The sequence below is a fragment of the Tripterygium wilfordii genome, chromosome 2, assembly GCF_013401445.1.
Source record: "Tripterygium wilfordii isolate XIE 37 chromosome 2, ASM1340144v1, whole genome shotgun sequence".
Taxonomy (NCBI): Eukaryota; Viridiplantae; Streptophyta; class Magnoliopsida; order Celastrales; family Celastraceae; genus Tripterygium; species Tripterygium wilfordii.
The window spans coordinates 9,617,810-9,638,964 of record NC_052233.1 but is presented as its reverse complement, the minus strand read 5'-3'; the positions used below and the strand labels follow the sequence as shown (position 1 = coordinate 9,638,964).

At 38.6% G+C, this 21,155-nt stretch overlaps 3 protein-coding genes across 5 annotated transcripts; 1 reads left to right on the top strand and 2 right to left on the bottom strand.

The window, feature by feature from the left end:
- Nucleotides 1–1,448: 1,448 nt before the first annotated feature.
- On the bottom strand, nucleotides 1,449–10,104 carry LOC120011606 (cysteine-rich receptor-like protein kinase 10). The gene is made up of 7 exons (XM_038862759.1): nucleotides 9,283–10,104; nucleotides 3,301–3,438; nucleotides 3,084–3,205; nucleotides 2,777–2,987; nucleotides 2,399–2,636; nucleotides 2,089–2,239; nucleotides 1,449–2,003 (listed from the first exon to the last, which is right to left on the bottom strand). Exons 1-7 carry the CDS (start codon nucleotides 10,046–10,048, stop codon nucleotides 1,662–1,664), a joined length of 1,968 nt encoding a protein of 655 aa, XP_038718687.1. The 5' UTR covers nucleotides 10,049–10,104; the 3' UTR covers nucleotides 1,449–1,661.
- Nucleotides 10,105–11,606: 1,502 nt separating this feature from the next.
- LOC119980934 (uncharacterized protein At1g10890-like) lies at nucleotides 11,607–15,363 on the bottom strand. 2 transcript variants are annotated; one of them, XM_038823845.1, is made up of 5 exons: nucleotides 15,237–15,363; nucleotides 15,017–15,159; nucleotides 14,398–14,610; nucleotides 13,162–13,381; nucleotides 11,607–12,117 (listed from the first exon to the last, which is right to left on the bottom strand). In XM_038823845.1, the coding sequence occupies exons 2-5, from the start codon at nucleotides 15,130–15,132 to the stop codon at nucleotides 11,857–11,859; spliced, it is 810 nt and encodes a 269-aa protein (XP_038679773.1). In that variant the 5' UTR covers nucleotides 15,133–15,159; nucleotides 15,237–15,363; the 3' UTR covers nucleotides 11,607–11,856. The 2 variants fall into 2 exon arrangements, with proteins under 2 accessions (XP_038679773.1, XP_038679763.1); XM_038823835.1 differs by having other exon boundaries at nucleotides 15,017–15,347.
- Nucleotides 15,364–16,946: 1,583 nt separating this feature from the next.
- Nucleotides 16,947–20,997, top strand: LOC119980927 (probable magnesium transporter NIPA6). 2 transcript variants are annotated; one of them, XM_038823816.1, is made up of 9 exons: nucleotides 16,947–17,367; nucleotides 17,491–17,547; nucleotides 17,859–17,949; nucleotides 18,052–18,212; nucleotides 18,293–18,441; nucleotides 18,541–18,678; nucleotides 18,792–18,884; nucleotides 18,969–19,083; nucleotides 20,452–20,997. In XM_038823816.1, exons 1-9 carry the CDS (start codon nucleotides 17,247–17,249, stop codon nucleotides 20,580–20,582), a joined length of 1,056 nt encoding a protein of 351 aa, XP_038679744.1. In that variant the 5' UTR covers nucleotides 16,947–17,246; the 3' UTR covers nucleotides 20,583–20,997. The 2 variants fall into 2 exon arrangements, with proteins under 2 accessions (XP_038679744.1, XP_038679751.1); XM_038823823.1 differs by having other exon boundaries at nucleotides 16,948–17,367; nucleotides 18,293–18,420.
- Nucleotides 20,998–21,155: the final 158 nt, after the last annotated feature.

The following is a 21,155-nucleotide window of genomic DNA, read 5'->3' as shown; positions in this document are numbered from 1 at the left end:
TGCATCGTGGATCCGACTTTAGTGAGGTTGGAAAATTTTGGAGGTCTAAATCATTAAAATCTCTCAAGATAGGGATCATCCAAAATGGAGTATATATGTACTTTGAAATAATTAATTATGATTGACCCAATAACCATATCAAATATGATAGGGATACCAGCTACTGAGTTGTATGTACAAGTGAATCGTGTGAAACATGTAGAACTCATAAATTCATTTAGGTTGGCGATAGCCGATATACTCTTAATTAGTTTATACAAGTTTCTTTTCTTTTTTTAGATTACATGGAAGGAGATGGGAGATGCTCGAATTCAAGACCTCTATGAGATACAAGTACACAACATAGGTGAGTGTCAACACAAATTCATTTAGGTCCTGTAAACTATTCGTGGTTCCCTATGCAAGTTTCATTTTTGTTCTTCTTTTGCTTTCTTGTTGCTCCTAACATACACGGTGTGAGTTTGCTCTACGGATACTGTGTGTAATATATATATGGGGTGCTAAAATATGTTTGCAATATTATTTCCTCATAATTGATATATACAGACTATGCACGGTATCTCTTTGAAGACCACATAAGCATGTGTTAGCTACCTATAGTTCATTTCTTGCCACATTAGTGGAAAGTCTGCTCGAGACTATGAGAAATCTATCTGAGTGAGTGTTTCGTTGCGTTTTATGAATTTTGAGTATTGTTTCTAGAACAAATAAATATCCAAATATTCCCTAATTTGTTTATGAAAAAACATCAAAATAGATTTAAAAAAAAAAAAAAACCCAACGAGACTGCTCGCATTGAGAGGTCGGAGGAGCAATTAAGCGATGATTATCGAATCTCGATGAAGCGTTAATCATTATGGGCCTATGGATGGATGGGCTTACGTTGTAAAGACTTTGGGACCAATCAGGTATGGGCTGTTGGGTTCAGTTTGGTAAGAGGTCGAGATCGGGGAGCCTGTAACAGATTATGTGGCCCATCAGCGGCTCAAGTTACGGTTTGAAAATTTTATAGTTAATATAACATGTTTGTGGTTAATATAACAGCAGACCTGCTGTCAGATGGGTTCTGTCCGGACAGCATGTTTACACCGTGGAGTCAAGAGGCCCCTTACAGGATGAAGCCGCTCGAGGAAGTCACCTGCTGTCCGGATAGGCCAGGGTTCTGTCAGGACAGCAGTTGATTATCTACCTTTTCGGGATAGTCTGTATAAATAGAAACTTGTAGGGTTCAGACCCAATTGAGAGAGGCGTCGAAAATAGAGAGAAAAAACACCTAGAGCGTGATAGAGAGCTTGAATCATTGTATGTGATGAGTTTCAATCCGCACTTGTATTCTTCTCCGACATTAGAGTGCATTGTCTGTGGGTTTGGTGATTTTGCACAACAGTGTTATCATCAAAAAAGGGGTAATGAAACTTTTCTTCATTGAAAGAATTAACCAGGTCAAACTTGATTATCGGATATTCAAACGTTTCAACTTGAAAATTCCAAAAAAAAAAAAAAAAAAGGCTTGGGAATGTGATGACTACTATAGCTGCTACATATTTACTTTTAAATAGTAAGAAACTAAGAATGCTAGGTGTACAATGGGGCTCTGCAGCATGCAGATAACAAAATATTCTTTAATTCTTCACCGAAACGGTTGAGAGTTCTGGTTCAATTTATCTAGGATGAACTTCGGTAATTGGTTCTTCATCAACTGAGAAAGGCGGCAGTGACTCGGACTTGCTTGTGGATTGATCAGTCTCCAGCCCTCTTAGGATCAAGCTCTGGTCTGTTCTAGTCTGGTAAAAAAATGCTGGTTGTTGAGGTAAAGGTAGAGAGACAGAGTAACTGCTGAGCATCAGAACAATTGTTGCCATCGTGGGTCGCTCAGCGGGATCTTCCTGCACGCATAATAACCCAAGATGGATGCATCTCATCACTTCAGTTCTTGAATAAGAGTCAGTTAAAGTAGGATCCAACAATTCTAAAGGTGTTCCTTCTCTCCAATGCTTCCACACCTGCCATGGTACATCAGTTTAGAAATAAGAAGATTTTCTGTTTGTTCTGCAAAGGATGCTAAAAACAAGTGAATATCATACTCACATAGCTCACAAGGTCCTCAGCACCGTCTGTCTGATAGAAAGAAGTGTTCTTCTTCCCAGTTGTAATCTCTAGAACTAAAACTCCAAAACTATACACGTCGGACTTCACAGAAAATTGTCCATGCATGGCATACTCTGGGGACATGTATCCGCTGAGAAGCAAAATTAATAGAGCAATGTCAGATATGATGCGAAATGAAAGAACATTACATCACAGGCCATTTTCTACTGATCTTTGAGTACAATTCAGAATATGATCGATGTTAGCAATTGACAGTTTGGAATGTGAAGGATAAGAATTTTAAACTCACTAGGTCCCAACAATTCTACTTGTGTTTCCTTGAGTTTGATCAACCCCGAAAATCCTTGCCATTCCGAAATCTGAAATTTTTGGGTTCATATCTCTATCTAACAATATATTGCTTGCTTTGAGATCTCTATGAATAATTCTTAAACGGGAGTCTTCATGAAGATAAAGAATTCCTCTAGCAATTCCTCCAATGATCTTGTAGCGCCTTGACCAATCCAACTGACCTTGTTTTTCAGGATCTGCAAATTCATCCACAGCAAAGTCATTGTCATGCTGCAGAGAATAAGAATCAAATGGATACAATACATGAATCTTCTACCAATCTGTAATGATTTTGTAATGACAATATACGTCAGTAATGTTCTTGTTTGTATCATACCATAGAGAAAATAGTCCAGGCTCTTGTTGCAGACAAATTCATAGACAAGTATCTTCTCTTCTCCTTCCAAGCAAAATCCGAACAACCTCACTAAATTTCTGTGTTGAAGCTTGGCTACCAATACAACCTCATTCTTAAATTCTTCTACTCCTTGTCCGGAATTTCTAGATAGCCTTTTCACAGCGATATCTTGTCCATTCGGAAGTGTCCCCTAAGAATTTTCCAACAATCATCATATACCAGTTCTTGAGGTACTTACAAAATCAAGATTGAAACAAAATTCAAGACATTTAGTTTAATTTCTTACTTTATAAACCACACCGAATCCTCCCTCGCCTAGCTTGTTATCATCAGAAAACTTTCTCGTGGCAGCTTCAATGCTCGCAAAATCAAATTGCAAGGACTGCACAGTTGTCATGTCATTCCCAACTGCATGACACAAGAGGTGAATATTCTAAGACACATGAGAATAAAATATACTTTTCTTTTATGGGATTCCAAGATAAGGTAAAATTGCTCCTTACCATCATCACCTGATGCCGCCATATATTTCTTTTTCGCTCTCCTGCTTAAGATACAGTAGCCTATAACAAAAAGCACCACAGACACAACTATGGCAGCAACAATTGCAACTATTATTCCTGTTGAGAGTCCACCCTTTCCTGCATAACAAAAATATTGGAATTAATGGGATGCTTCTCTTCCATTTTCATGGCAGCCACACCCAGTCTCCTAAAGGTCTGGTGGGTTCCAATTAATGTGACCTGATTGATTAGGCATAGCATACCCACAAAGATTTGGGCTAAATAAGATAAAAAAATACTTAGAAATTGTAAGGAAAGAAACTTTAGAAAGGGAAGGTTTCAGATTTACCTTCACCACTAGCCAGAGGAGGAGGAAGAGACAGAGGTGATGGTGGTGGCGCCGGAAGCGCAGACTTATTAAAGAACAGGTACGTCTCGTACCTAACGAGACAGGTAGGAGACAGAGTTCTTCCTCCTATTGACCCAGGTACAAGGTTTCCAATGGCTACCTGGAGGCATCTATTGCAGAGATTACTGGATAGGTCCTGAGTGCACTGCGCAAGAGTATACAAAACATCCAACGACGAGAAATTCGTCTCTGCTATCGCAAATTTTTTAGTGCCATTTGCAGCCTGAGCTGCCAAATCATTCATGGTGGCTCGCACACGTTCATTAAAGCTGGTTTGGTTTGTGGCGTTCTGGGTATTGTACATACGAAACATAGACCCTTCGTTCACAGTATTGAAGAAAGACTGGTTGGAGTAACGAAGAAGACACTCGTCGTACCAGATAAAAGCCAGTTTCTCAACAGGACACTTTTGAACTATATCTTGGGTGGCAAAAGTGACACAGTTTTGGCAGACATCGGGGGAGAGGTCGCCGCGGCAGAGGAAGAGGCCATAAACTGTGTCGGGGGTTTGGCCGACGGTGGAGGTGTGGAAACCATCAGTATTAGTGGAGTTGGAGGCGAGAGAGGAGAGGAGGAGATTGAAATTGGATTGGTAAGTGCTGTTTGGGGTGAAAGTGGTGGTATTTGGACAGTCATGGTAAAGGTAGAATGGATCAGCTTTACTGGTAATTGGAAAACCAAGCGAGAACAAAAACACAACTGCCATGAACATTCTGAAAGAAGACATTCTGATGATCAGTTCCTGATCGTCTCAGCGGAGAAAGATGTTGCCTTTCTTTTAAGGTTTTCTGAGATTCTCAGTTTAATGGATTTTTAAAAAATGCTTCCTTGTGTGGACGTCGGTTGACGCAAGTCAATAAAACCGAAGTCAAGCTAGTAATTTTTCAATATTGTTTAATGTTTCGATAGAGGAAGTCGCAGTCTCGCAGAGACTATGACAGACAGAACAACCAGGACGACCATATTTCAGTTGAATTTGTGAAAATTAAGCGGAGAAGAAACGGCAATTGTTATCATACTTTTCTATTGGAATTTATTAATTGATGGAGATGTGAGTGGAAACTTAGATACGGACCCGTGGAACCAAGTCAAGTCACCCAATAATTTTTTTGCTATATTTGGCCATTTAGGCAAATTGTGGGGATTTTAGGTAGTTAAACGTCCGATGTGTCACGTTACGTTGATCATTATTGCACCGTTTGCTGGGTTAAGTAAACTTTTGATCACCGAAAGATACTCAAGATTTTATTTTGCTCATCTAAAGATCAAACATTCCAAATCAGTCACCCAATAATGTTTTTTCCCTATACTTTGGCCACTCGGACAAATTATGGGGATTCTAGGCAATCAAATGTCCGACGTGTCACGTTGACCATTATTGCACCGTTTAATATAGTCTAGTTGGCATGATGACGTTAATAGGGTTAAAAATGTTGGTGAAGTGAAAAACTCAATAAAAAAAATTAAAAAATGATGAAATCAAAATATCAAATACTGGTTTCTTCAAATAAAAGATATACCCACATGGTCCCGTCCTTTCTTCCTTGGAATGTTTAATCTTTGGGTGATCAAAATGAAATCTTGAATATCTTTGGGTGATCAAAAGTTTACTTAACCCAGGGTTTGATTAAGTATTAAACATTCTTGGATTTTTTTGCAAGGAAAGAAAGATGATTTGAATCATCAAATTGTTTGATGATTGACTTTTACAATGACACATAATCACTCTTTGATATTTTCTATTGCATCTACAAATACTAATATATTGTTTTGACTTTACATGAGTCAAGTCCGAACACTAGAAGTTGTCGAAATTTCCAGCCCAATACACAATCTTTGATATTTTTTTCTATTGCATCTACAAATACTAATCTATTGTTTTGACTTTACATGAGTCAAGTCCGAACACTAGAAGTTGTCGAAATTTCCAGCCCAATACACAATCTTTGATATTTTTTTCTATTGCATCTACAAATACTAATCTATTGTTTTGACTTTACATGAGTCAAGTCCAAACACTAGAAGTTGTCGAAATTTCCAGCCCAATACACAATGAAGATATTGTCCAACACACATTGAAGATATTGGGATATTGTCCATTCTAAGCTCTGATTCACACGGATTTATGCTTTATGGGCCGTCACCAATTGTTCTTAGACCCATAAAAAGTGTCTTGAGGGGATTAAAGTGGCGCAACGAACATACTAATCCCACAAAGATATTGTCCCCTTTGGGCTCCAGTTCTGTGGTTATAACAGTTTACCTCAAGGTTTTATTTATATGCATCCTCAATGTGAGAGAAATTGACTTTGCTTATAAACAACTCGGTTGAATTATGACAGCCAGATTGATGTGTGATTTTTAAGCTTCATACTCCCCTTCACTTGTGAATGAGTTGTACCAGATCCAACAAATGGAAATGGAGTGGTAGATTATGATCAGATGACAAAATAACTGAGGGTCTAGCCTCATTCTCATAGGTGCACTTCCTAGATTTTACTATAATCAATCGATATTCTCAGATGGCAGAAATCAGTTTTAAGCCAATGCTCATCAGTCCACTAAGGCATCAGAACAACTACCAAACAACATGATACTCTAGGATACAATCTATCAGTAATATGTGTTTCTTCAGCTGTACACGACACTGTATCTTCTGGTACTACAGATGATGCATTCACGGGTTCAGAAGCTCCAGTTATATTCACCTTGGGTTCGCCAGATGCATCAATAGCTTGGTCAACAGATTCCACCCTCTCATTAATACGGCATGCACATGCTTGATCCCCATAATGAGTACGTACGTCCAATACCATACTAAACTGAGAATAGTCTTCCACATTTTGAGACTCCCCCTGAGGACTATGATCAGTTCGGGCAGGAGAGAAAAATATTGAATCCTCAGAAAAAGTAACATCCATTGAGACGTACATATGTTGTGTGGATGGATTATAACATCGATAACCTTTTTGTTGAGGACTAAACCCAAGAAAGATACACCGTACTGCACATGGATCCAATTTACTCCGTTGATTCTTGGGCAAGTGCACATATGCAACATAGCCAAAAACACGAGGTTCCAACTATAGCGATGAACAGTTAGACACAGGATCCGTTAGGGTAGCCAACGGAGCCTGAAAGGCTAGAACACTAGATGGCATCCTGTTCATAAGATAGACCGCGTATGTGATGGCATATGTCCAGTATGTCTTGAGAGCACTTGCGCCAATTAATAGAGCCTGTGTAGTTTCGAGGATATGTCTATTCCTCCTTTCAGCAATCCCATTTTGCTGTGGGGTTTAAGGACACGTAGTCTCATGTAGAATCCCTTTGTCCTGAAGAAACTGAGTGGTTAATATATTCACCACCATTATCGGAACGTAATACCTTAATAGGAAGAGAATATTGATTCTGGACCATGTTATAGAATACTATAAATATTGCTCTTATGTCACTCTTATTTTTCATCATATAAACCCAAGTCATTCGGGTGTAGTCATCGACAAACGTGATAAACCAATGAATTCCAGGCACGGTAGTTATAGGGGAGGGTCCCCACACATCCGAGTGAATCAACTCAAAAGGAACTACTCTTTTATTAGAACTGGTCAGAAATTGAGTGCGATGGCTTTTCGCCAACGTGCAAACGTTACATTCAAAAGAAAAATCTGAAACATTCTGAAATAGCCTAGGAATTAATTTCCGTAAATACCCAAAAGATGCAAGACCCAACCTTCTATGGCATAAGTGGATCAACTTGACTTGATTTTGCCTCTGTCACTACTTTGAACTTGGCAGACACGCCCTGAAGCAATATCTTCCACATAGTACAACCCCCGCCGTTTAGTACCACGCCCAATGATCTCCTGAGTCCAGATATTCTGAAGGAGGCAAAACATTGGAAACATTAGCACAACAAAGTTTAATTGGGTGGTCATTGTCCTACAGACAACAAGTTACTAGATAGTGCAAGGACAAGTAAACAATTTTGTAGTGAAAGATTGCGAATAAGCTCTACAGAACCCGTTGCAGTGACAAGAATAACACTACCACTTGTTGTTATAATACTATCTAGTGGAGGATGTATTTTGGACTGTAAGAGAGCTGGATCATAGGTCATATGGTCTGTAGCCCCAGAGTCAATGATCCAACCTGTGTCACGATCTGTAGAAGTAGTTAAAGCAGCACCCATATTACCTGTATGATCATCGTTTTCTTCTGGTGAAATCATGCTTAGGAGTGACAATTTGGAATTGATAGAATCAGTCTCGGGTTGGAACTCAGTTATAGGTGATGTGTGAGACTGGCCTGCTGCTATGGCTGCAACACCAGAGTTGCTAGTGGCAATTTTCACTTGACTTGCTCGCTTGTTGCCTTTCCCTCGGTTTTGTTTTCTGCGCTCTAGAAACCAATCTGGATATCCGTGGATTTCAAAGCAAGTCTCCTTGGTATGCCGAGTACCATTATAGTGGCTGCATCTCAGTTTATCTTTTTCAACTTCATCAAAGTCACGTAGTGGCCGTGAGTTATCTTTTAGTGGCAACTTGGTTACCATAGCCACGAGCAGACTGTCATCTTTGCCTCCTAACATAGTGATTTGTCTTTGTGCCTCGCGTTTGACAGTATTGAAAAACTCCTCTATTCCAGGGATTGGCTTCATCCGAAGGAGAACACTTCTGATGGCATCAAAACCATCATCGAGTCCTGCAAGAAAATCATATACTCATATACTCTGTCTTGTTGGATCTCTTCTTTACGGGTCTTTATGTCTGCGGCACAAACCATCTTGTTGGGGCGTCTTCTGTCGATTTCCTGCCATACACTTTTCAGTTCTGCAAAGTAAAGATTTACCTGACGGCCAGCTTGTTTTGTTCTCGTTGCTTTGCAACGCAATTCATAATACTAAGATTCATCAACACCATCATAGAACATCTGTGTGACTTTGTTGTTGATAGTTCAATGAACAAACCAAGGATGTGCTATTCCATGGTCCTTAGCAACCAGCCCCACACTAGAGCATCTTCTGTTAACCATTTTACGTAGTCAGGATCCTTCAAATCCACTAGTTTAGTATGACCAGTGAGATACCCAAGCTTATTTTGTCCGGCTGCATGTACTTCCATCATCCCCGACCAGATTTTGAAATTCGTATCACTTAATCTGAACCGAAAGGTAAAACAGTCATGTTATTGGTTTCATGGGACCCACTCGAGCTCCCCATGGTTCCGTTAGAATCACTTGTTGCCGTGTTTGGAATTGTAAGTGGAAGTACTTCACTATGTTTTGTCATGTCTTTTGTCTCAAGACACCACAGACTGCCGTGGGTTTAAGCTAGAATACACGAAGAAGAAGAAGTGGGTGAGTAGGGTTAGAGAGAGGCTTCAATATCATGTTAATGTTTGGATTAAAGTCTTATGTTATTCTCTCTCAAATGAGGTAATATATATAATTACAATGAATCACCTATTAGTGAGATAGTGGGTATCAATCACCTACTGATAAGGAAACCCAAAGATACTATGAATCATATACATAATAGTAGAATATTACGTTGACTTACGTAACACCTTCACCACTAGCAAGAGGAGGAGGAAGAGACAGAGGTGATGGTGGTGGCGCCGGAAGCGCAGACTTATTAAAGAACAGGTACGTCTCGTACCTAACGAGACAGGTAGGAGACAGAGTTCTTCCTCCTATTGACCCAGGTACAAGGTTTCCAATGGCTACCTGGAGGCATCTATTGCAGAGATTACTGGATAGGTCCTGAGTGCACTGCGCAAGAGTATACAAAACATCCAACGACGAGAAATTCGTCTCTGCTATCGCAAATTTTTTAGTGCCATTTGCAGCCTGAGCTGCCAAATCATTCATGGTGGCTCGCACACGTTCATTAAAGCTGGTTTGGTTTGTGGCGTTCTGGGTATTGTACATACGAAACATAGACCCTTCGTTCACAGTATTGAAGAAAGACTGGTTGGAGTAACGAAGAAGACACTCGTCGTACCAGATAAAAGCCAGTTTCTCAACAGGACACTTTTGAACTATATCTTGGGTGGCAAAAGTGACACAGTTTTGGCAGACATCGGGGGAGAGGTCGCCGCGGCAGAGGAAGAGGCCATAAACTGTGTCGGGGGTTTGGCCGACGGTGGAGGTGTGGAAACCATCAGTATTAGTGGAGTTGGAGGCGAGAGAGGAGAGGAGGAGATTGAAATTGGATTGGTAAGTGCTGTTTGGGGTGAAAGTGGTGGTATTTGGACAGTCATGGTAAAGGTAGAATGGATCAGCTTTACTGGTAATTGGAAAACCAAGCGAGAACAAAAACACAACTGCCATGAACATTCTGATGATCAGTTCCTGATCGTCTCAGCGGAGAAAGATGTTGCCTTTCTTTTAAGGTTTTCTGAGATTCTCAGTTTAATGGATTTTTAAAAAATGTTTCCTTGTGTGGACGTCGGTTGACGCAAGTCAATAAAACCGAAGTCAAGCTAGTAATTTTTCAATATTGTTTAATGTTTCGATAGAGGAAGTCGCAGTCTCGCAGAGACTATGACAGACAGAACAACCAGGACGACCATATTTCAGTTGAATTTGTGGAAATTAAGCGGAGAAGAAACAGCAATTGTTATTATACTTTTCCATTGGAATTTATTAATTGATGGAGATGTGAGTGGAAACTTAGATACGGACCGTGGAACCGGAGTTTCATGGGTTAAGTAAATTTTTGGTTATCGAAAGATATTCAAGATTTTTTTTGTTCACCCAAAGATCAAGCATGCAAAGTCAGTAGTCACCCAATACTTTTTTTTGCTATACTTTGGTTACTCGGGCAAATTGTGGGATTCTAGACAGTCAAATATTCGACGTGTCACATTGACCATTATTGCACCGTTTGATGGGTTAAGTAAACTTTTGATCACCGAAAGATACTCAATATTTCATTTCGGTCACCCAAAGATCAAACATTCCGAGTCAGTCACCCAATAATTTTTTTCCTATACTTTGGCCACTCGGGCAAATTGTGGGGATTCTGGGCAGTCAAATGTCCGACGAGTCATGTTGACCATTATTGCACCCTTTAATATAGCCTAGTTGGCATAACGACGTTAATGGGGTTAAAAACGTTGGTGATGTAGAAAGCTTAATAAAAAAAATTAAAAAACGATGAAATCAAAATATCAAATACTGGTTTCTTCAATATAAAACTTTATTTAAAAAATAAAAGAAATACCCACATGATCCCGTTCTTTCTTTCTTGAAACGTTTGATTTTTGAGTGATCAAAATGAAATCTTGAATATCTTTGGGTGATCAAAAGTTACCTTAACGTAGGGTCAGGGTTTGATTAAGTATTAAACATTCTTGGATTTTTTGCAAGGAAAGAAAGATGATTTGAATCATCAAATTGTTTGACGATTGACTTTTACAATGACACATAATCACTCTTCGATACTTTCTATTGCATTTACAAATACTAATATATTGTTTTGACTTTACATGAGTCAAGTCCGAACACTAAAAGTTGTCGAAATTTCCAACCCAATACACAATGAAGATATTGTCCAACACATTGAAGATATTGGGATATTGTCCGTTATGAGCTCTGATTCACACAGATTTATACTTTATGGGCCGTCGCCAATTGTTCTTAGACCCATAAAACGTGTCTTGAGGGGATTACATTGGGGCAACAAACATACTAAGCCTACAAAGATATTGTCCCCTTTGGGCTCCAGTTCTGTGGGTATAACAATTTACCTCAACGTTTTATTTATATGCATCTTCAATGTGAGAGGAATTGACTTTGCTTATAAACAACTCGGTTGGGTTATGCCAAGCCAGATTGATGTGTGATTTTTAACCCTCATACTCCCCTTTACTTGTGAATGAGTTGTGCCATATCCAACAAATGGAGTGGTAAATTATGATCGGATGACAAAATAACTGAGGGTCTAGCCTCATTCTCATAGGTGCACTTCCTAGATCTTACTATAATCAATCGATATTCTAAGATGGCAGAAATCAGTTTCAAGCCAGTGCTCATCAGTCCATTAAGGCATCAGAACAACTACCAAACAACATGATACTCCAGGACACAATCGATCAGTAATTACTTATGCAACAAAAGAAAGGGGTCCATTGAAGTTACCATTATAAACCAACTCCATAAGAGTTCTGCTGAGATCTTTTTTTACCCAACATCTTCATCTGGTTTGAGCGTTCTTCTTCCTCTTCGAGCTTTTTCCTCCGAGCAGCCTCTTCCTTTTGTCTGTGAATCAGCTCCAACTCTCGATACCGCTCCTTCTCTTTTCGCTGCAGCTCTAAAGCTAAGCTTCTCTGTGCCTCTTCCACCCTCCTCCTATTCTCTTCCAGCATCATATCCAGTTCCTCTCTCTCTTTTCGAGCTTGTTCCTGGATTAGAAAGACCGATTTAAGGAAAATGTCTGTGTGGATTTTGTAACTCCTTCTAAAAGAGAATCTCTCAGTAAGAAGCAGAAGATTCACCAACTCATACAATTGAAAACACTGTGATGATACTGCAGCATACTACCCAGGAAAGGCAAAGAACAAGTAATTTGGGCAGTTGGTCAAAGAAGAACATTGCAGGATCTTCTATTTGTTCATATAGTGACAAAATTTAACTCCAAGGGCATACATAATCCAAGTCATCAAGTAAATACTGAACGTGTTAAAACCGTATTTTTCAAATTTCAAGACTCTGCTAACCCATACATAGGTTGGGTTAAACTGGTTAGCTTCAAGAGAGTACATGCAAGTTTTACATTATACCAAAAGCCTAAAATAGTATTTTGTTGCCGGTACATCATCATGTTTCAGTCTCTTTTACAATTGCCTATTCCTTCTGTAAGGAAGAGATGTCTGGAATTTCATCCAGTGGATTCTAACGGTCTAACCTCTATCATCAGAAACGTGAGGAGGTAATGTAACACAGACTTGGAATTTTAGCCACTCTGGTTCTTCAGGGTAGGTTTTAATAGGGTAGCTAGGAACAGCAGAGCATTTACGTTTTTGAAATTGCATGGAAAGTCTGACATGGATTCCTTGCAGATTTGTGAACTTCTAGAGTTGAACATGTAAGGGATTGATTGAAGTATTGAACAGTGCTGGAAAATTCTTGTAGCCGCATATAATAGGGTTTTATGGACTGATCAAGATAGTTATTGACAACGTACGAGACACCTTATGGATCACAAGGGAGTAAGATTTTGGAATTATAACATGGCTGCAAAGTTGAGATTGCAGGGTCATGATTGGGATGTAAACTAATCCGTGTCTTGTAGCTCAAGTTAAATGAAACTAAATAAACTAAAATCCATGTCGATCCTCACTTTCTCTATCAAATTTATCATGCCAGCCCAAACACTATACTGAATTGGATTATCCTATCGCGTATCAAATTTATCAAGCCAAGACAAATAAGTATACGATACTTACTTCTTTCTGTCTTGCCTCAACAAGAGCAGCTTCCTTCTCTTTTGCCAATTGAGCTACAACATTATCAAACAACCTCTTTCGACCTTCTTCTATTCGGCGCTCTATTTCTAACATAACTTCCTCCGAGCTTAACTTTTCCTCAACATTTTTTTGAATAGCTTCCTCCAGTCTCCTAGCGGTCTCTTCCTCTAGTAGTTTTAATTCTGCCTCCCGTTGATGCCTGTTACCCAGTGCAAAAGTTAGAATGGCAACAGTTATTGAACAGAAAGTAAAATCAGCAAGCAGGGCGAAGACTTATAGAATCCATATGGTTACATACTTACATATGCTGATATGCAAATGGGCAACATAAAATTTCATCTTAAGCCCAAAATTTCATAAAATTTTATTTAACATAAGTTCCATTGGCTATTCAATCTAAAGAAAACAATAAGATAGATATCCAAAATTTATCCATCCCTCTCCAGCTAGTATCAGATGTATGACAAAAATCTCGTGAGGAACACAAAATCAAAGAGGTCATAGACTCATAGCTGAAAGATAAATGACAACAAGTATGCAAAAGCTCCTTAGATATGACTCAGATAAGGCTGTGGAGAAAAATCTAAAAATAACCTAATGGCCATTAGATTCTAACTACATATTTGAGAATATAATTTTTAACGAAAACTAAAACAAATTGGAAAAAAAAAGAAAAGAAAAGAAAGTAAGGCAAATTTTTTTTCCATATTTGCTTCTACCTCATGAACCACTAAACCAAACTCTTCCAACAGGCCCACCACTTTACAGTTTATGAAAAGATACTGGCAGTGTTTCTTTGATTATCACCAGATCTGCTCATTATCAACCAAAGTACAAAATTGGGAGCAACTTGGTTAGAGAAAGAGCAAGCTGGTCCATAAAGCAATAACAAACATGACCCATTTCCTAAACAGCATAAGACACAACAGATCCTTTTTAATGCAATCCACATTAAGGTCATCGGCTCACAGTTGCAACTGAGCCTTGACCAGAACATAAACAAGCACAATATGACAATATGACCTAGTGACAGAGAAAACCCAAATGAAGTGCGTGTATATTTATATTCCGAAGTGCTTTGGTAATGTGAAAATGTCCTGTTAAATGAACAAGCACAAATTTGAACAAACCTTAAAATCAAATATAGTCAAAATATAGCGCAATGAGATATCATTCAAGATATGCAAAAGCCAATAGTAAAAATCAGAAAAATACCTTTTCTTTTCTTCCTCCTCTTTCTTAAGTTTCCCATTGGCACTTTTTCGCTGGGTGGATGGAAGGCTTGGACTTCGAGACTTGGGTGAAGGTGACAAGTAGTTACTCCTACTTCTCCTTCTTCTATGACTCCACGGTGTTGGAGACCTACTTTTACGACGCCTATAACTTGGTGAACGACTTTTATGGCGGGAATTGGAACGATTTCTTCTCCTGCACTAAAATTGCAATGCATTATAATTAATAACCAAAACTCCTCCTTCCCTACCTCTCTCTTTCTCTATCTCCTGCACTCTACAATAGCAACTCGATAGAACTCAGACAACTTCGACATCACAGGCACCGAATACAAGCTACCAGAGCAAAAGGCCATGTGAAACATATAATTTTAGCAGTACACTAGGTCATCTTATGAATCAATTGAAATCAAACCAAGTCAGAGGAGCCACAATAGTTACATGATAATCGATCCGGACGCCCAATGTAAAACATCTAGATTAAAAATATCAAATTTAAATAGAAAATAATCCAATTAAGATAAAAAAAAAAATTCTCTCTTTTAGCTCAAAGCATCCATATACGAACTGTTAATAAGATACAGAAAAGTAAGTGAGGAGACCTGGAATAAGGAGAGCGGCTGCGGTCTCTTCTGCTTTTTCTGCTATGGCGGTGACCGACAGGAGACGGAGAGTACCTTCTCCGATACGACGGCGAGCGAGATAGGCTTCTGGGCATCCTTGTTTGCACTTGTTTTTTTTCCTTCTGAATTATAACTACAAAATCATCAATAAGGATAACAATCCAAGAGCACAATCGAACCTCATCTGCAAATTCCCAACCTTTCACAGCCGAAGCGAACAAGAATCTCAACTACGTCCGGCGAGATTTCCTCTCACATCTCTCCTAAACCTCAGTTTCACGAACACTCGTCTTTTTCTTTTTTTTTCTTAGTAATTTTGGGCTCAGTAGTCAGTACCCTTGGGGATACCGGCGGACTCTGCTTTGGGCTCATTCTCGGCCCAACAAATTTATATTCTCACCATTTACATGTGTGCATTTTGTTCTAACTTCTATGAATTATAGACAACTTGATTATAAATAAGTTTATTATCAACGATTATCAACTTTTGGAATTAGTAATCCAAAATGCATTTTGAATCTCTGATGCACTGCATAAAACTCGAATCCGGTGCGCAAGACTATGTATTGTGGGTCGGTCCACTTCGATGATTTGAATCTGTGATGCCTATGTTACAATTTTTTTCACTAATCTCTGCTACGATCTGCATGACCACCATGTTCCAAAAGCGTTGCTCTTGCTGTTTAGCAGTGGTATGCCATGACTTGCACACATATTTAACCACATTTGTGAGCTCCTCGACCGGTATTCGGACAAAGATTAATATTAATATATCTGTATTCAGCTCTTCCCAAGGAGGGATGACGCTATCTGAAACCGTCTCGTACAATCTTTTGTTGCTCATCTCTCTCCAAGGGCGTTATGTTGGGTAGCTAGCTATGCTTGTATTTTGTTTCAATGGAGATGGAGTTCTAGGGCCTTATATTGAGCCTACATTGATTGTTTCAATGTGGAACGAGTTTTAAGGCTTTGTATAACTACTTCTTAACTTGAGAGTTTCTTCTTCCTCTGTTTTTTCGGTCATTTACATATAAATATGATCAATAATGATTTTGAATAATAAGAAATTACCTTCAGAAAGAGATTTAAGACAAGAAGCACAAAGTTTATATATAGAGAACAAAAAAAAAATTGAAATCCAAGCTAAAACAAAATCAACAAATATCGTCTTATCTAAGTCATAGATTCGCACGGATTTGTTTTCTTAGATCAATATTGTTTATTATGGCCACAAGTCCGTACGGATTTATTCTCTTATCCATAGTACTTCAATCCAAAAAATACGTATGTTGGGGAATCACAATGACACAGCGGCTACACAAATTTGAATATCACTTGAGCCTGAACGTGATTATATTATTTTGGGCATCATTTATCGTCTAGAGAAAACTATCATGAAATTGTCCCTATCGCAAGGCTTAATTAAGCCATTTATGCACTTAAGTATGCCACATCATTCATGAAAAATAAAAAAAATTCACTTAATTGCCGAATCAATAATTTTTAACGGAGGTTTGACAGAAATGCTAACATGTACCATTCTCATAAATACAAGAGCTTTTTTGATCTAAAATAAAGTTCAAACATTTTTTTTTTACCAAAAAGCAAAGTACCCGAGCCAATTTCATACTTATCCCCTTTTTTACAGTATCATGAAATCACTTCATCTAACGGCTATAAAAATTAAAATTCATCGTCATCATGTTTAAGTTGCATGTGACAGACTTATTAGGCCAGTGCATATGCAAATTTAATAAATATATTTATATACTCGAGAATATCCTCCATATTATATACGGTTTCATTAGATGATGAGAGATTAAAAAAAACCGGGTTCTATCAAGAAAGCCGGGTGGACCAGCACGAATGTGGGTGGGATTAGTATTAGCAGCACAGCACAGGTGACTGGCAGGTACGCACCCATAATTACTGCTTTCGCGTCCTCTTTGGGTCAAACGATCGTGGATGCCTTTGAATCTACTCTACATGCAGCCTCAATCATTCTCAAAACCCTAGGGTTACTCTTCCTCCTTCCTTCCTTTGTACCGCTGCATTTGTGTGTCCGGTTCAATTTGCGTCATTATCAGCCAATTCCAGATAGAATTTGGTGTTACCAGCACCAGATTGTCGGATACCTATTCGAGCAAATACCTAGGATAGTATATCTATACATATATGTTTATATGTATGTGTATTTATGTATGTATAGATGTACTCGAGCAATCTTACAGGGTTCATTCTGGCTGTGGTGTCGAGTGCCTTCATTGGCTCCAGTTTCATCATCAAGAAGAAGGGTCTCAGGAAGGCCAGCGCCAGCGGCCCTCGTGCTAGTATTTTGCTCCCTTATTAGTATTTTTTTCCCGTTTTGGGAACTTAATTATTGTTATATTGAAGTATTTAATTACAGTTTGATTGTGTTAATTAATTAGGTGATTGGTTGATGCTTATTGCAGGTGTTGGTGGGTATGGTTATCTATTGGAGCCGCTATGGTGGGTAGGCATGGTTACTAGTAAGTTGCTCTTATAGTCTTATGCTCTTGCTGTGTTGAAGTCCTATTATTTTTCTAGTTCTTTTGGTAGTATTGATACTTGATAGTGTCTATGTTTGTTTATTTGGTTAATTGAAGAACGGAGCAGAATAAGATTTTTCAGATAAAATTGACAATACAGATTTTTTTAGTTAATTTCGCTATTTCCCTTGAATATGTTAATTTCAGAGCTAGAGGTTCCTATTTGCTTGATTTGGTGTTCCCGAATTGTTTTGCTTACAGTTTTTTAGGATCCCTGTAATTTTTTTTAACACTGGCATCAATTTATACAGTGATTGCTGGAGAGATTGCCAATTTTGTGGCCTACGTTTATGCCCCTGCTGTTCTCGTGACACCCCTTGGTGCATTGAGCATTATTGTCAGGTATAGTTGGTTTTTAGTTGAATAATATTCGTGTGTGTGTCTGTGTAAAATACTTAAAATTAATTTCCTGATGGGGAATTACTTGTAAATGTAAATGGCCAGTGCTGTTTTGGCGCATTTCTTGTTGAAGGAGAAACTGCAGAAAATGGGGATTTTGGGATGTCTTTTATGCATAGTGGGTTCAACAGTGATTGTGCTTCATGCACCTGAAGAGCAGACTATAGATTCAGTTACAGAAATTTGGGAATTAGCTACCCAACCAGGTATGCTACTGGTGTAGGTTATCTGTGTCCTCTTATGTCTTGGTACCATCGTTATTGATTTTCTGTGTGCTTGTGTTCAGCATTCCTTTTGTATACCGCCTCGGTGGTGGCAGTGGCACTAGTACTCATACTGTATTGCGGTCCCCGCTATGGCCAAACCAACATATTGGTCTACATCGGAATATGCTCTATGATAGGATCATTGACAGTATGTTGTCGGGGAACTGCGGTTAATGCTTATTAAGATAACACTTTCTTTGTTACTTTACCAGCTGTGACCATGACATATGTATTCAAATTTAGTAGTAATGAATTTCGAATTTTGCAGGTTATGAGTGTAAAAGCCATTGGTATTGCAATAAAGCTGACGTTAGAAGGCCAAAACCAAGCCAAATACTTTCAAACATGGATTTTTGCAATGGTCTCTATTACATGTATCATCACTCAATTAAATTATCTAAACATGGTTAGTATCTATTAGGTGCTTATTTCAGTATTAGTTCTTCGATTCCTCAATCCATAATAAGTTCAAAATTGTGGGCAGAATTCATTTGTAATACTTATTTGGGCATGTTGCAGGCTCTCGATACTTTCAACGCGACGGTGGTTTCTCCTATTTATTATGCCATGTTTACATCTTTTACGATTTTGGCCAGTGCGATAATGTTCAAGGTATTCTCAAACACATGCTCCTGAACTCCATATTTGTGTGTGCATGAGAGAGAGACTCTCTAACTGCCTACGTGTTTTTGCTAGGATTATTCTGGCCAAAGTGTCAGCAGTGTAGCTTCAGAGCTATGCGGATTTATAACTGTGTTGTCTGGAACTGTGGTATTGCACAGTACAAGAGAGCCAGATACTCTTATCACAGGTGCGGTTGAATCTGGCTTGTTGTAGAATCTTCTCATCTATGTTTACTGCAATAAAGATACCTGAATTTTTGAGCCTCAATTATTGTGTTAGATGAATAAATTTTAAATGCATTTACACTTATGCTATAATCAGATAAGTGGTTTTGTGGGGGGTGTTTCCGTTTACTAATTCAATGTAAACTATGAAGAATGTTCACGATATGGTTGTCAGTATAATTGAGATATGAGAACTCTGAAAAATTTTCAGACTGTCATACATCGAAGTAGTCAGTATAGGCCAATGTTATAGAAGCCTCAGGAACAGGAAGGTATTTCTATGTGATTGCATGGGAAAGAGGATAGCAAAAGGTTGAGTGCATAGTAAAAGAGTGAACAGAAGGAATAAAAAGAAAAGTATATGGGACGTCAAGAGCAAATTTACTACTGGGCACAAACTAAAGACCTGATATCAGTGTAAACAAACTATCATTATATGTCCTAAATATCAAGATCCTTTAAGAACATACAGAAAGGACATCCAGGAGACCCTGATTTCGTGAACGCTTTCAGCAGCAAATATCATCTCCTCATTTTTGAATACATTGCAGTTAGACTATTGGATCAGTTAAAACCTTGAGAAAGAAAATTGGGGCTATGTTCGGGGAAGTCCTTGTCATAGACAACTTCAAGCATTGCTTTGACTGATAAATATCTCATGATTTGGTAGAAAGGGATTTGAGTAGCGGTCCGGTTATACGAGTAGCAGTTAATAGTGTAGTGAAATGGTCAGTGGGCGTGTTTTTGCTTTAGCCACTGGCCCATCCCGCATGGTAGATAGGTTGAGGGCACGAGCTTTTTACAGCAACATGTATCAATTGTGTGTTGGTATAAATGTGGTGTAATCCTGGATTTATCTGACACGATGAAAAGAAAAAACTGCTCACTTTGTGGACCAGACAAACTTCCAAAACATGAGAAAATTCTTGTGCGCTTTATCTCTTCCGCCCATCGAATTCTGCGTCTCTCATTGTCACTGTTAGTCACAAAATAGATTTGTAATTGTTCGGTATGGAGGTTCTATCTTATAATAATTCGACGGTGGGACATTGTTTTTATGTAGCTTGTCATAGAAATGCTTATCATTCAGTTCATAGAACAGGGGATAGAAATAGAACTGTTTCTTCTGTTTATCTTTCAAAGAAGTCGGACTAGATTTTACTCTTTTTTCTTCCCATGCTTATAGCCTTATATATACACACAAACAAGGAGCCCACCATATCTTCCACATACATATTGTCGGGATACCTAATTGGTTTTGCTTTTATAGGCAGTAGATGGTTATACTGGATGCATTAATTTTTTCTGAATTTCTGAGCTCAATGATGCAGATTTGTATACACCTCTATCTCCAAAAGTATCTTGGTACATTGAAGGAAATGGGGAAGTTTGGAAGCAGAAGGATGAAGATGGGCCAAATGCCGGTTTTATCACAGTACTCAGACCAGATTATTTCAAGTGATTGCCATGTGCTTGCAGCCCCAAGTTCTGACTCCGTGGTTTGGTCTCAATGAACACAAATTTTGAATCCATCTACCCTCATGCTGCAATTTTTTCTTAAGGAAATTTTTGTGTCCATTTTCCCTCTAGTGTGTCTCAATCAAATTCTTTGATGCCATTTTGTGCATTAGTCCTCTAGCCATAGCTTTAGGAGGTGTGATTGATTCCGCATGCATTTTCACCTTTTTATTTAACATTTTTCAGCTTGTATCTACATTTCATATACAAGCAAAATCCGGTCTGGTGTGCAGTCGGTAGAAGAAGCTATAAGTTAATCCCTGTTGTCTCTCCATGTATTTTGAGTTATATATATGTTTATATTATGAAATATGGGCCTTATTTTCTTGGCTTTGGCTATGCAAAGGAATATGTGCTCTCCTTGCCTAAATGCAACTTATTAATCATAAAGGTGACTAATCATTGCATTTGTGGACAAAAGTAACTACTTGCAGGAGGAACATTCCCTTCACTGTTACTGCTTGTAGAGAGAGTAGCAGAGGTCGATTGCCATTAATCCAATGAGTGAGTTTTGTTT

Excerpts from the sequence above, each read along its gene's own strand:
- LOC119980934 (XM_038823845.1), bottom strand. The coding sequence starts at position 15,132 with ATGCCCAGAAGCCTATCTCGCTCGCCGTCGTATCGGAGAAGGTACTCT. Across the intron at positions 13,382-14,397 it reads GAGGAGGAAGAAAAGAAAAG|GCATCAACGGGAGGCAGAAT; the intron begins GTATTTTTCTGA and ends ACTGGGTAACAG. Across the intron at positions 12,118-13,161 it reads TTGAGGCAAGACAGAAAGAA|GAACAAGCTCGAAAAGAGAG; the intron begins GTAAGTATCGTA and ends TTTCTAATCCAG.
- LOC120011606 (XM_038862759.1), bottom strand. The coding sequence starts at position 10,048 with ATGTTCATGGCAGTTGTGTTTTTGTTCTCGCTTGGTTTTCCAATTACC. Across the intron at positions 3,439-9,282 it reads TCCTCCTCCTCTTGCTAGTG|GAAAGGGTGGACTCTCAACA; the intron begins GTGAAGGTGTTA and ends TTTGTTATGCAG. Across the intron at positions 2,004-2,088 it reads CTGAGGACCTTGTGAGCTAT|GTGTGGAAGCATTGGAGAGA; the intron begins GTGAGTATGATA and ends GTACCATGGCAG.
- LOC119980927 (XM_038823816.1), top strand. The coding sequence starts at position 17,247 with ATGTACTCGAGCAATCTTACAGGGTTCATTCTGGCTGTGGTGTCGAGT. Across the intron at positions 18,679-18,791 it reads AATTAAATTATCTAAACATG|GCTCTCGATACTTTCAACGC; the intron begins GTTAGTATCTAT and ends GGCATGTTGCAG. Across the intron at positions 18,885-18,968 it reads CCAGTGCGATAATGTTCAAG|GATTATTCTGGCCAAAGTGT; the intron begins GTATTCTCAAAC and ends TGTTTTTGCTAG.